General features: G+C 39.1%; 1 protein-coding gene across 1 annotated transcript in view; it reads right to left on the bottom strand.

Moving 5' to 3' along the window:
- Nucleotides 1-1197: 1197 nt before the first annotated feature.
- Nucleotides 1198-13328, bottom strand: part of ARMC1 (armadillo repeat containing 1) — a 29714-nt gene continuing 17583 nt past the window's right edge. The window contains exons 3-6 of the mRNA XM_010148074.1: nt 6657-6846; nt 3043-3159; nt 2883-2957; nt 1198-2138 (exon numbers count right to left, since the gene is read on the bottom strand). Coding sequence (XP_010146376.1) covers nt 1947-2138; nt 2883-2957; nt 3043-3159; nt 6657-6846 — 574 coding nt within the window. The 3' untranslated portion in view covers nt 1198-1946. The remainder of the gene's footprint in view (nt 2139-2882; nt 2958-3042; nt 3160-6656; nt 6847-13328) is intronic.

The raw sequence follows: 13328 nt of genomic DNA, 5'->3' as shown, positions 1-13328 counted from the left end.
TACCTACTGGTACCGAACCATTAATATCCAAAGGGTGGCGTCTTTTAGATGTGCAGTAATGCAAACGGATGTTAACGCAGAAAAGGAAAACTCTGCATTCGTGGCTATAGAACAGAGGACTTTTCAAACACATTTGGTACTGTAACATTCTAGACAGCAATATGAGTAATATTACATATTTAAAGCAATACATGCCCTGAAAAGCCTGTATTTTCAATCTGTGCGTGTAAACTTGAATCAAAAATAAACTAAACATATTAAAAAAACATGAGACATCTAGTCTGCCAACAAGCTTTTTTTTCTTTTTTATCCTAGAATGACAATTAACTTGGGTGGGTGAACTCTGACCTGCATTATTATTATACATTATAATTTCTGTAGTATTATGACAGTCTGTGAATTCATTTTTATTTTTTTACTCCTTGCACACAGGCAGAGGGAATAACTTAATGCATCAAAGATTTTTTTCTAATAACAATGCATCAAAGATTTTTTTCTAAGTCTTCAAGTGGTAAATGTAATTAATATTACAGCAAATATATTACCACAAAAAAAGCATTGTATAATGAGGTTTATAACATTACTTGATGTTCTCAGCTGTATTTCTCTGGTGCAACAAAGCAGTGGCACTGCAGTTTTCAAGCACTGTGTACTGCATACTCTCAGGCACACAGTGTTTTCTAACAGCTCAGACATATATTATTGTCTACCTACAGGAGTTTTGCTTTTATTATCACTCCTGGTCACAGAAATTACTAAGACATCTTTAAACCTATACTGTCTGTAAATAAGAAGGCAGAGCCAATTGTTTGCATATGTTTTTAAGCCGACAGAAGCTGATGTACTTTCATGAGAGTCTCATGAAAGACATTAGGAGGGAACAGTAATTACACATCAGATTTAATAGGTAAAAAAATAAAAAGGGTTACAGTCAAAATTTATGAGAGTGGCACTGTGGCAAAAGAGGCATTCAGTTCTGCTTTATTCTTCAAGTTTAAAGTTTCAGTTACCGTTAAATATCTGCTAACAGTGAACACCCACTTCCTAACCACATACAGTCTACATCCCTCTATTCTCTGCTCTCAGACAGAGCTGCAATGGGTCATCGCAACCTTAGACCACAGCTTGCTTTATTTCTTGCTACAGTCCTCCCAGCCAGCCTAAAGAGCAGTCAGTGGTATGTATTAGTTATATACATCAGTCAGTCACACCCTTCATTACAAATATGTTCTAGTTTATTTACTGTACAATGTATGTATACATATCCGTGTTTATTCAATCCCTTATTTCTTAACCTCGAGCACTCCAATGGTTAAGGGCAGGCTGGAAAAAAAAAATACATAAAAGGGTTATAAATTTCAAGTCTGTAGTGATTCTAGTTTAATAGCAAGTGGGGAACGTCGTGCTCATGCTGTGAACATGGCTGGCAAAAATAAAGGCAAAAAAAAAAAAAAGAGGCAGACTATATTTTTTTTTCTGGAGTCAAAGTCAATAAAAATTAAGCAAAATAACATTAGGCCAAAGGGATGCAGAAATATAAAGGGAGTTTTATTCAATGCACAAGTAGAGCTAAATTTTCTTTCACAGAGGCCCTGAGACTCGAGTTAAATGGATTCTCCCAATCACGTGTTTCATGTGAAGTCAAACTTAAAGCTCTATATGCATAAACGTTTGGTGTAACAGTGGACCCTTTTTTAAAAAGTGAAGCAATAAAATCTACATGAAAAAAACCAAATGAACGAACAATTTGATTGGAGGCCTCTGTCCTTTGACCCCTGTCCTATCAGGCTCAGCGTCCAATAAAATGTAAAATGCAGCATACAGTTGCTTAATCTAAAATTTTTTGTGATGATTTATTGCAAATTGCACTTGGCAGTTCACCACACCAACGGAAAACTGGCCCCCCTGTTGGTTCATTCACACAGTCTTTTAACACCAAACACAAGTCACCAGTAGAAAGATCTCGATAGAAAGTTTGCTGCCGTGCTGAGCCAGCTCGCTCCGCCTTCTGGGTGCGACCCAACACGAGACACAGCTTTGTCCTGTTCCTTAGTAGGGCTTTCATCTTCTGGTAAATATTCAGGTAGATCTGTGTTCTGCTCTACTTCCACAGGAGTATCTTGGAACGGAACCAGCATCTGATAAAACACAACAGATAAAAATTATGTCAAATGTTGTAACTTAAAAAAATGAAAGTTACACACACACACACACACACTCGGGGCGACAGGCATGCCTGTGGTGAGGCTCCTCCCCCTCCCCCTATACAGCAAGAACACAAATCATACCGTAGAATCACAGAATGGTTTGGGTTGGAAGGGATCTTAAAGATCATCCAGTTCCAACCCCCCTGCCATGGGCAGGGACACCTTCCACTAGACCAGGTTGCTCAAAGCTTCATCCAGCCTGGCCTTGAACACTTCCAGGGATGGGGCATCCACAACTTCCCTGGGCAACCTAGTGGAACCTACTATCTATCTGGAATCTACTATGCTTAGGAGATACACAAAAAAGCTTTGGCTTAACACGGAAGAAAAAGTACCAAAGACAGACACAGCCCTTTTACTGTAGTTTTGCAATAAAAACATTTCAGCAACTGCAGCCAAAAAAACCCAAACCAACGCAGGTTCACTGTGAGCCTTTTCATATCGTTAAGGAGAGAAACAACTGCAGTATTTTTGTCCTTCTTCTGAATAGTAAGTTCTGTAAATCTATGGATACATGTCCTGACTTAGGATACCCTTTATTCTCCTTGTGCTGTTTGTGCCACACTCCCACTTACAAAATTTTGCCTGGCATCAGATGTTACAGGCACAGAGGTGCTGGTATTAAAGAAACAGCCGAGCTAAAACAATGGGTATTTAGAAAGGCACATATCCTACCTCCTCACCACTTTCACTTTTCACAACTTGCTGTGCCTTCATCACTTTGGTTGATGCTATCGCCGTTGCCAATGCCTACAAGTACACAGAAAAAAACCCCAAGAGCTTAGTGTGACAGAATGCAGTAGGGTGAGGATCTGGAGGGTCATTGAGCACTTACCTCTGCTTTTAAGTCTGAGCGAATTCGGACCACACACCTCTGAACAGCCATTTGAAAGGTAAAACTAATAACACCTTTAATTTTCAACAAGGCTTCTTCACAAAGATTCCTTCGAGACTGAAAAACAAACAGAAACCCCACAGCTAAAGCACCTGCATAACACACCATGTGAAAATGCTAACAATTGTTAAGGACTTCCTCTGTGTCTGAGGACAGGTGGTTACTCAACAGCGTTTTTGTAAAAGAAAAACATTACATTTCCATTTCAGAAGATTTACATTTCAGTGCACAAGTATTAGACAAGTATTTTTCTCTTGCCACCAAGGGAAAAAAAAAAGAAAAAAATTGCTTACACTTTAGAAGTCAAAGAAGGATGGAATCAACTGTAAGTAATTAGAGAAAAGTGCTGAAAAGCAAAGAATGTTTTTCTCCGTATGATCAGCTAAACAGTCCCCTCTGGTTAAGTTCTGACTGACTGAAGTGCTCATTGATGAGTAGTTAGTGTTTAAGTTGCTATTTATCAGACACCTTGCCTCCATACTGACTGAATGCATCAAAGCAGCTGCTGTACCTTTCAGCTGCTTCATCTGTGGCAGCTCACGGACATCACTGCACAGCATAAGCTTAATTCTTATTTCAAAGGGAAAATACTCGGTTGATAACCCATGGAATGTTATGTTTAAAGCAAGTGACATCGCCTGCTGTGCCGTAACATTGCATTGACCTGTACTAGTTGCATCTGTTCTACATTATCTTAGAATGTTCTATTCCCTCCCTTTTAATATTTGCTCAAGATGATTCTAACAAAGAGGATTAAAATATACTTGGAGAGACTGATAGCATAGAAAGGGGAAAAATCCCAGCCAACAGCATACCAGAAATGAACTGACAAACTTATGCAGCTTCAAGATAATGACGTAGTTACCTTCAAGTTTCTGCAAGTTTTTTAATAATCATCTATTTCAAAGCATATTTACAATAGTTGTAAAGTCATTACTGGGCAGTAACTGGGACAGTTTCATGCACAACAGGTAAATGAAATTCTTTTAATATATGGAAGAGCTAACCAAAGCAGAGTTGGGATGTTTTTTAGCAGTTTAACATATATATTGAAATAATTCATTTGTGTAAGTTTATGCATTTAAATAATTAAATATTTAACAGTTAAAAAAAATAACACTGCTGGATAGGCTAAATTTCTCATACACAAGAAATATTTGATGCAAAGATGATAATCTATTTTCATCTCTGAAAGATGAAAGTGATGCCTTGCATGAGGGAAAGTCAAATCTACTTTTGGGAACAAAAAGCAACACATTTGCAGCCTATTACTAGCCTAAATAAATAATTTATGCTTACACGAGTGTATAGAAATTCTGTGACAGAATTTGGCTATTTACTCTGAGATCCCAGGAGAAGTCACAGGCACCTCAGTTTAATCTGAAATGAGGCTTCCAGTGATCAGGCAACTGGTGAATCAATTCTTAAAGACAAAACTTAACACGGTCCATACAGACTCCGTAAAAAGCTGGAAGCTTGGCAGCCACTGGCCTTGCTGCACAAAGGTCTTTTGTAAAAATATGTCTTAACTACAGCAGTTAGGCACAAACCCTGGCAAGACATCTTTCTGCATGGTACCCCAGGAGCATGGGCCCAGGGTAGGACAGGTGAAACTGTGGTTATTCTCCTACACACCGTGTAGTCTAGCAATTAGTCCTGCTACACTGCTAAACACCGACTACCACACCCTAATAAATACTACTAAAGTGTACTGCTTCATTTTTTCCTTTTTTTTTTTTTAAAGCTTATCATTGAATCTGTTAATTGGATTTTAAAATAAAAAACATCTGAGACACACACACACACCCTGCTAAACAACTGACCTTTCCCCTCCTTCCCGAGATAATCGATATCTACTATTTGAGGTTTCAAAATCCACAAGCATTTGCAAGATTTGCAATCACCCCTAACAGCAGCTTTTTGCTTCAAATCTCAATGACAAAACACAGGTAAAACGAGAACACAGTATTTACAGCCCTGTGTTTGCTTATTATTTATTATGCCTTTTACCACTCATACCTGCCACCAAATATTCCTTGCTGTTTAAGTCGGGAATAAAATGCTGAATGAAACTAAGCTGCTTTTATTGTTCACATCCTTCATCATTCTCCCAGTCCCAACTTATCCTGACATTTAAAACAGCATTGTGGGGATGTTTAACTGCCGCGTGGGCACCTGGAGGATCACGCTTTTTCAGTCATCAGGTGGGATACAGAGCTACGACGTACACTAGCCATCGCCAGCTACCACACAGATTTGTCTTCAGCAACGAGCTACAAAAACATGCTGGCATGCTCTAGGCAACTCCAGAAGCCTGCAGTTTCGCTCTCTGGTGCTGAATATCTAAATACCCTACACTTTTTCAGAATCCCTTTGCCTCAGCATTTAAGAGAGAAACTCCACAAATCTCGCTAAGTGCCATTTGTCGAAGAGCACAAACACTTTTTAAGACAGAACCAGACTATAGCCAGAATATCTCAACTTACTAAATGGAAGTGGATTAAATTTCTTGCTTGGAGATACCTGTGAACAAACACATCAACTACGAGCTTAAAACTAAAACCAACTTGAGAGGGAACAATCGACTGACTCGACTGAATTAAGAACAACTGTCAAACAACCACTGCTTTTCTTGACAGAGCAAGTGCTGGAAAGACAAGACTGTAAAAAATACTCACTTTCCATAAAGTGAGCTACAGCAGCATGTTATTTCTAAAGGAATTAACTATGGCCTTATGAAAACAGCACGATGGGTATGGTGTTGATAAACTGGGCCTGTGGACACGCTTACTTGGCAAAACGTAAAGCAACAAAACAAAGGATCAGGTTCGATCATTTAAAATGGGTACAAAACTGAAGATACAGAGTCCGGAGGGCACTTGTGGGTAACATGCTTAAACAGTCTACATGCTGTTTGGCAGCCGTAAAAAGGCAAACATGGCCCTGGGGTGTTATCTACAGGGGTATGGTAGATAAATCCGTGGAAGTTATTCTGACATTACATAAAGACTCAGTGAGACCTCATTAACTCAAATGCCATTCTGGTCACTACAGTAGAAAAGATCTCGCAGACAATGAAAAGATGTAGCAGAACCAGCTCGAAGAAAATACAGCATTTCTAAATTAAGAGGAATCATTAAAAACCAAAACCAACAGTGTCTGCAGTCTCTTGTAACTAAAAGGAAATTTTTTTTTTAGTTTAACACACTGATAAAACCACAAAATATTCTTAAGTGAAACCGCTGAAGTTACCTTGTTTATTCCATTCTTTCTTGAAAAAGGAAAGAAAATTAGGAGAGGTGGAAACAGAAGAGTTTTTTTAGAGTAACCAGTAAGCCCTCAAGGAAACTGCCCCAAAACATCATCTTCAGATACTCTGACTAAGCTCAATTTATGCAAGATTTTATTACGTATCTTGTGATTCAAAATACGATTCACAGGAATTGCTGACAATTGATGATGCCACACAAGTAGCCTGAACACATAATTTTTGTGGGCAAAACACATCTCCGCACAGCGGGCCTTATTTACATAAATGCTGAAGGTTTCCTTACCGAATCATCAAGGCCATCTATATGCAAAACCACCGTCTTGGCACGCTTATTTGTGCTGCCGAGGAAAAACTGTGCTTTCCGTCTACGATAATTCATCTCATTCACATTGTCCATGTCTGACATGTTGGAAGACTGAAGGATGTCATAGACTTCAGAAGCTAAAAGTTTAGTCTCTCCAGGTGTAGTGGTCCTTAAAGAAAAAAGGGATTCAGATTTGTAAGTATTTGTTTTTACATTAGTACTCCAAACAGCTGCTGATTATTCCTTGCAACTGGAATATTCTATGTGCAACAAATAGGATTATACAGTCGATACGTAGCAAAAATTTTAAAAGGGAGAAGATAAATTAGGTAAAACTATTCCCTTTCCCATACAACAATTTTTGTGTTGATCTGCTCCTTCTAGTATCGTTATAACAAGTCTGTGTTCTCAAACACCACAAGTAACAGTTTACATCAGTTTGACAACTACAAACAAAACATGGGAGTAGACGCTCAGTACACCGCTGTCGCTCTGTTTGCATTGAGACTTATGTATTTTTTTTTAAAACAAAAAGATCTCCAAATGCCTTGTGATACGTTTCATTTTCTACTTGCTTTGTTACACTACAAAAATTAATTTTTTTTGTAGAACTGTAATCTTTCCAAATGTTTTCTTCTCCAAAGTTTCTGGGCATCAAAAGCAAAGCAGAATCTCAGATTTTCTTAAAGAATCCAAAGGTTATTACTGATTAGACTAAAATTTATGGTATGAACTATATGACAGCATTTTTTTTTAGATAGAAAAAACCATGGATAATATGGAATTAATATATGTTCAGTCTAATTAATTAAAAGTAATTTTAATAAGGTGCTAATATAAATCCGTTGTCCTAATTCAGCCCTGTTTTAATTATGCCAGCGATTTAAAGCTATGTGCAGACACAAAACTATCACCGCACCAACTCGCAATTAATCTTAAAATGATGAATGACAGCTTTGCTGCTTTGTTTAGCAAACACAAAGTAAGTACCAAGTACCTTTAGATATTTTTTTCCATTTGACTTCCTTAATTACCATACATTCAACACGTTTTCCAGCCTACCATATGGACAAGAAAGAACACGGAAGCAAGAATGTTAGGAGTTCTCAACTTGTGGGGGTCCCAGATAGCCTTCTTTTTTTTTTTTTTTTTAATTCTCTGCACCTTGTTGAACAGCAGCTACTCCCTTGAACCTCACCCATTTGGAGAAGAAAACGTCCTGTGATGATTCAGTACACAAATAGCATTCAGAGACACACAAAAAAAAAAAAAAAAAGGGGTAATAAGCAAACAACCAAGACTTAAAATAGCAAAGCATTTCAGCATATGTTCAATTTTAAATACATGCTTACATTCTGCTTTCTTACAGCAAAAAAACGCTTACGTTAATTCACAGAAACAAGTGCTGGGAGCTCACAAAGATTTCAACTTTATCCTTCCATAGTTTATTAAAGTAATCAAATAGATAACAAAGCTGTGCAAGCTGATGTCTTGAGTTAGTAATAAATTAGCTTGTGCAAAGTGACTTCAAGATACGATGAAATTTACCCACACACTGGTTTTGGCACACTCTTTCAACCTGTCCATATCAAATGATTTACAATAGAGGACTTTGTGATTTTTGGCAAGTTTAAATACCGCTAACTAAGCACACTATTGAAAATGTCACTATCCCACCTAGAGCACCCACCGGTAAGAGGTTTTGCTCTAATATAACTGTACTATTGCATCCCAGAGCTGAAAAAAGTTCAGAAACACATGAGAAATAAAATATACTAAACATTAGCCACAACATATAGGTACATATATATACATAAATACACAAGAGGGAGAAATTAAGTTATCAGTATGTCAGCAATTATAAAACATGCAAGTGCCTAAAAGTAAAAAAAAAAAAAAAAAAATCAACAGTGATTTTCATACATGTTTGTACTCCAAACATTATAGTTGGCATAGTTCTCAGGAAAACTAATGACCTAAGATTAAATTATCGAAACAACCTGTTGACTTGAAAACACAAATTTAAATCTGCTCTTACTCGATAAATGTATTCTAAGATATTCCTAAAACAAGCCTATACAGGTAAATGCAATGTGTATGCACACACACACACAACAAGATTTTAATCTTAAATAAAGAGAATCTGTTGCAAAATTCGCCACTGAGTGTGTAATAAGAAGAAACTCAGACACTATAATACATGGGCAAGAACAATGAATGTCACATAAGAATGTCAGGTTGCAAAACAATCCCCAGTAAAGGCATAAGACCATTTTATTTCGCAGTAATGCAATACTACACTTTTCAGCAACTCAGTTAAAAAAAAAGATTCACAAAATTCCACACAAAGCCTTCTACAATTTTTAGTGTACAAGTAAAATGAGTGAATATAAGTTTTGGATCAATCTTATTCTTTCATTAAAGTAATTTATACAACAGCTATAAAAATAATAGAAACATTAATATCAGACTAGATATAAGGAAGAATTTTTTTTTTCTTCTATTGGGGTGGTAAGGCACTGGAACAGGTTGCCCAGAGAAGTTGGGGATGCCCCATCCCTGGAAACATTCAAGGTCAAGTTGGATGGAGCTCTGAGCAAACTGATCTAGTTGAAGATGTCTCCGCTTACTGCAGGGAGGGTGGACTAGATGACTTTTAAAGGTCCCTACCATCCCAAATGATTCCATCATGATTCCATGATCTTTAAGAAAAAAAGAAGCTATTTATCTGGAAGTCAGTATAACAACCCCTCTCTTTCGTAAAACCAAGGTGACGTTCAATGTTGACTCTGTTTCTTTATACACTATATTGGTAACAAAAAGATAAATACAATGAAGCTACGTGTTAAATTAAAACATAGTAGAATAGTGGAAGTTTTTTTAAAAAATAAGGATAACACATGAGCTGTGGTTTTGTTGCCTGAAATGAGAAAAAACTGCAACCTTAAGAGGAGTGTGCTGAGGGCACTGACACAGGCCCTCCCAGCACATGCACGTCAGCCATTTCAGGTACCACTGCTTGCAGCTATCCGACCCAGCCTCCTGCCACCCCCAGTCACACTCTGGTACAGCACTTAATTCACCACTGAAGGTGAGGGCACACACTATAAAGTCACTATGCAGTTAGGAGTATTCAATCACTCGGACCACCTCCCCAGGGATGTTGCAGAGTCCCCATCACCAAAGGTTTTCAAGGGCGCTAGATAGTTTCTTTTAAGTTCCCTTTCCCAGGAAAGGTTGGGCAAGATGATCTTTTGAGGTCCCTTCCAACCTGGGCTGTTCTATGACACTACGACTAGTGTTCTGCTACCCTGTTAGGGAACGGGTAGCCTCTAGTTAGAGCAGAGTAACAGTTGGTAAGAAGTGGTTACCATCTCTTTCAGAGGCGGTAACATCTTACATTACTTCAGCAAGATTCAGAAGATGCCTGTCAGAAACCCAAACCTTTAATTTTCACTGTCTTCTTGAGTTCCTGTCATCTCAGACTGCTGCCTGTCCTTCCATTATGTTCACCCAAGGCTGCCTGTATAAGTAATATAAGCACAGAATCCAAGTGACATGTGCTGTATCTGTCAGAAGAGGATACAAGAAATAGTTCTCATTTTCTTCACAATTAAAAATAACTTTGTAGAGGTTTTATTAGCATAGCAAGACTTCTTTTCAAGTTTCAGCTAAACTTAAAGGACATGAAAATTCCTGGCTACGACTCCAAAGGTGATTGTGATGTGGGTTGAGGATGAATGCTTGGAAAGAACGTGTAAGTGGCATACAGCATTATGGCTGTACAACCAGCATGCGACTGAAGTGTACACACAGCATCATAAATGATAATAGAAGGGCCCCGACAGTCTTCCTAGCATAGCAGCAGCCGATGTAAAGGTAACAGAGAGAGTTGTGTTTCTTCCTTTAGAAAACGCACAAAGGCTGAGAAAGATTAATATAGTATATTTTCCTCTTCTGGAGAAAGATATAAATACATTTATAAATATATATACATATGTAGGGTGGGTGGGTGTGTGAAAGACCACTTATCCCATTTAAAGCTGTAATACTTTATGCATATATTCTTAAATAAGCACACATGTACGTGTGTGCATTACATACCTACTCCTATATCAGAGGGGGGCAGAAGCTATCATAACCACGTTCAAAGTACAGCACACCCCGTGCATAAGCTCAGAAGCTGTTATATGCACTTCCTTAGTGGCATACATTGTACTCTGAAGATACATTAGCCAAACGGCTATCAAATGGCATTTCAGTGTTTCTACTGAGTTTACAGCCCAGAGACTATAGAGGTTTTCAAATTAAAGAGGGTATCTTTCTTTGCTAGACACTCAATTACACCCCAGATTCTATCAAAATGAGATTTGCGTCATTTAAGTCTCACTCTTACACTGATGCTGCTTTTGGTTGTATTTGCTCAGTCTGTCCACTGCTTACAATAAGACAAAGTTAATTACCTATTCATGAAATTTCAAGGCTCTTGATAAACTTTGAATGATCACCTCGACCCCTGGGAAGGTGGCAGAACAAATCTGGAAACCATTTCCTCCAGGCACATGAAGGACAAGGCGGCGACCAGGAAGAGTGAGCACGGATTCGCGAAGAGGAGGTCATGCCTGATCACCCCGATAGCCTTGTACAATGAGAGGACTGCTTCACAGATGAGGGGAGAGCACTGGATGTTGACTTTTGACATTGTCTCCTACACAATCCTCATAGAGAAGGGGATGAAGTATGGACTGGGTGAGCAAATAGTGAGGTGGACTGAAAACTGGCTGGATGGCCAGGCCCAGAAGGTGGTGAACAGGGCCAAGAATCTAGCTGGAGGCCATTATCTAGCAGTGTAGCCCATGGGTCAATACTGGGTCCAATCCTGTTCAGTATCTTTGTTCGCAATCTGGACTGTGTGGACCTTCATCAAGTCTGCAGATGACAAACCAGGGAGGAGTGGTTGATATGCCAGAGGGTTGTGCTGCCACCTCGACAGGCTGGAGAAATGGGCCAACAAGGAACCTTCCCACTGTTGAACCTTGTAAGTGCAAAGTCCTGCACCTGGGGAGGAACAACCCCAAGCACCAGCACAGGCAGGAGGCCACCCAGCTGGAAAGCAGCTTGGCACACAAGGCCCTGAGGGTCCTGGTGCACATGAAGTTCAACATGAGCCAGCAACGTGCCCTTGCAGCAAAGGTGGCCAGTGGTATCCTGCATCAGGAGGAGCACTGCCAGCAGGCCCAGGGAGGTGACCATGCCCTCGACTCAGCACTACTGAGGCAACACCCTGAATAGTGTGTACTGGAGAGGCCAGACCTGGACACAAGAGATAGACATACTGAGGAGTCCAACAAAGGGTTAGGAAGATGATTAAGGGGCTGAGAGAGCTGGGACTGTCCAGCCTGAAGATGAGAAGGCTCAGGGGGATCCCATCACTGTATCTAAATACCTGAAGGGAGGGTGTAATGAGGACAGGGCCATGCTTTTTCCACTGGTGCCCAGTGACAGGACCAGAGGTGATGTGCACAAACTGAAACACGGGAGGTTCCCTCTGAACATCAGGAGACACTTTTTTCTTGTGAGGGTGACCGAGCACTGGCACAGGTTGCCCAGGGGGCTGTGGAGTCTCCTCTACTCAAAAGCCCTCAGGACCTGGCTCTGAGCAATGTGGATTAGGCAACCCTGCCCAAGTAGAGGGGTTGGACCAGATGATCTCCAGAGGTCTTTTCCAACCTCAAACACTCTGTGAGTCCATGAACACATATTAGAAGTTGAGAAGTCATTACATAAATTCAAACATGTACATGGAGCATATCCATTTTTATCTATGTGTGGATATCTATTTTTTCAGGTTAAGACTATTTTAGAAGTTAGGCTTTTATGTAAGCAAAGCAAAAATGCATTTCATTTTTCTGCCAACTATTTTATGTATTGTTTTCCAAGGAGTCATGCATGACAGCTTACATAACTCTAATGCACCTGACAATTAGAAAGATTGGAATAGCAGCAGCTGTGCAATTTTTCAGAAATTTCCTACTCCTATATTTAGCCTTACAGTTCACCGCTCAGTTCTAAAATGTTTTATCTTAAGGCATCATGAACTAAAGGCAGGGCTAGATGGGAAAGGGGAGGCTTCATTCTCAAAGTCATTCAACAATTTTCTAATTGGTATTTTAAAAGTTTTCACTTCAGCTTATAGCATGGTCTCACTAGCCACAGTCAAGGAAAAACAGAGCTTGTTACACCTTATAATAACGATTTAAAAGCTTTTTAGACAAAACTTTTTAAATCCAATAGTTTACTGGTTCAAACATGACACTGATTTTAGAGAAGCACTGCTCTAAGCTTTCTCTCTCAATCTATAGCACTTTTTCATAATTTTACTTAGCACAGCAATTGTATCCAGTAAATTTAGTACAGAGCCAAAAATAAGATCACACAAGAATACCAAAGAAGTATTTTAATCTCCAGTCATTTCACAAGATAGGTCAAAATGGCATTGTATATAAGCTCACTCAGTAGTTTTTATTTTTACTCTCTCAACCACATCCGATGTAGGTCAGGAGTATTCAATTTGTAATCTAGGAACCAATTTCAGCCTTGTACCAATGGACCTTCTTCCCCAAGGTTGCTCAGGAATAAGAGATCCAAAGA

This window comes from Eurypyga helias, unplaced genomic scaffold (genome assembly GCF_000690775.1).
Source record: "Eurypyga helias isolate BGI_N326 unplaced genomic scaffold, ASM69077v1 scaffold9033, whole genome shotgun sequence".
NCBI classification, from domain to species: Eukaryota; Metazoa; Chordata; class Aves; order Eurypygiformes; family Eurypygidae; genus Eurypyga; species Eurypyga helias.
This window is presented reverse-complemented; position numbering and strand designations above follow the sequence as displayed.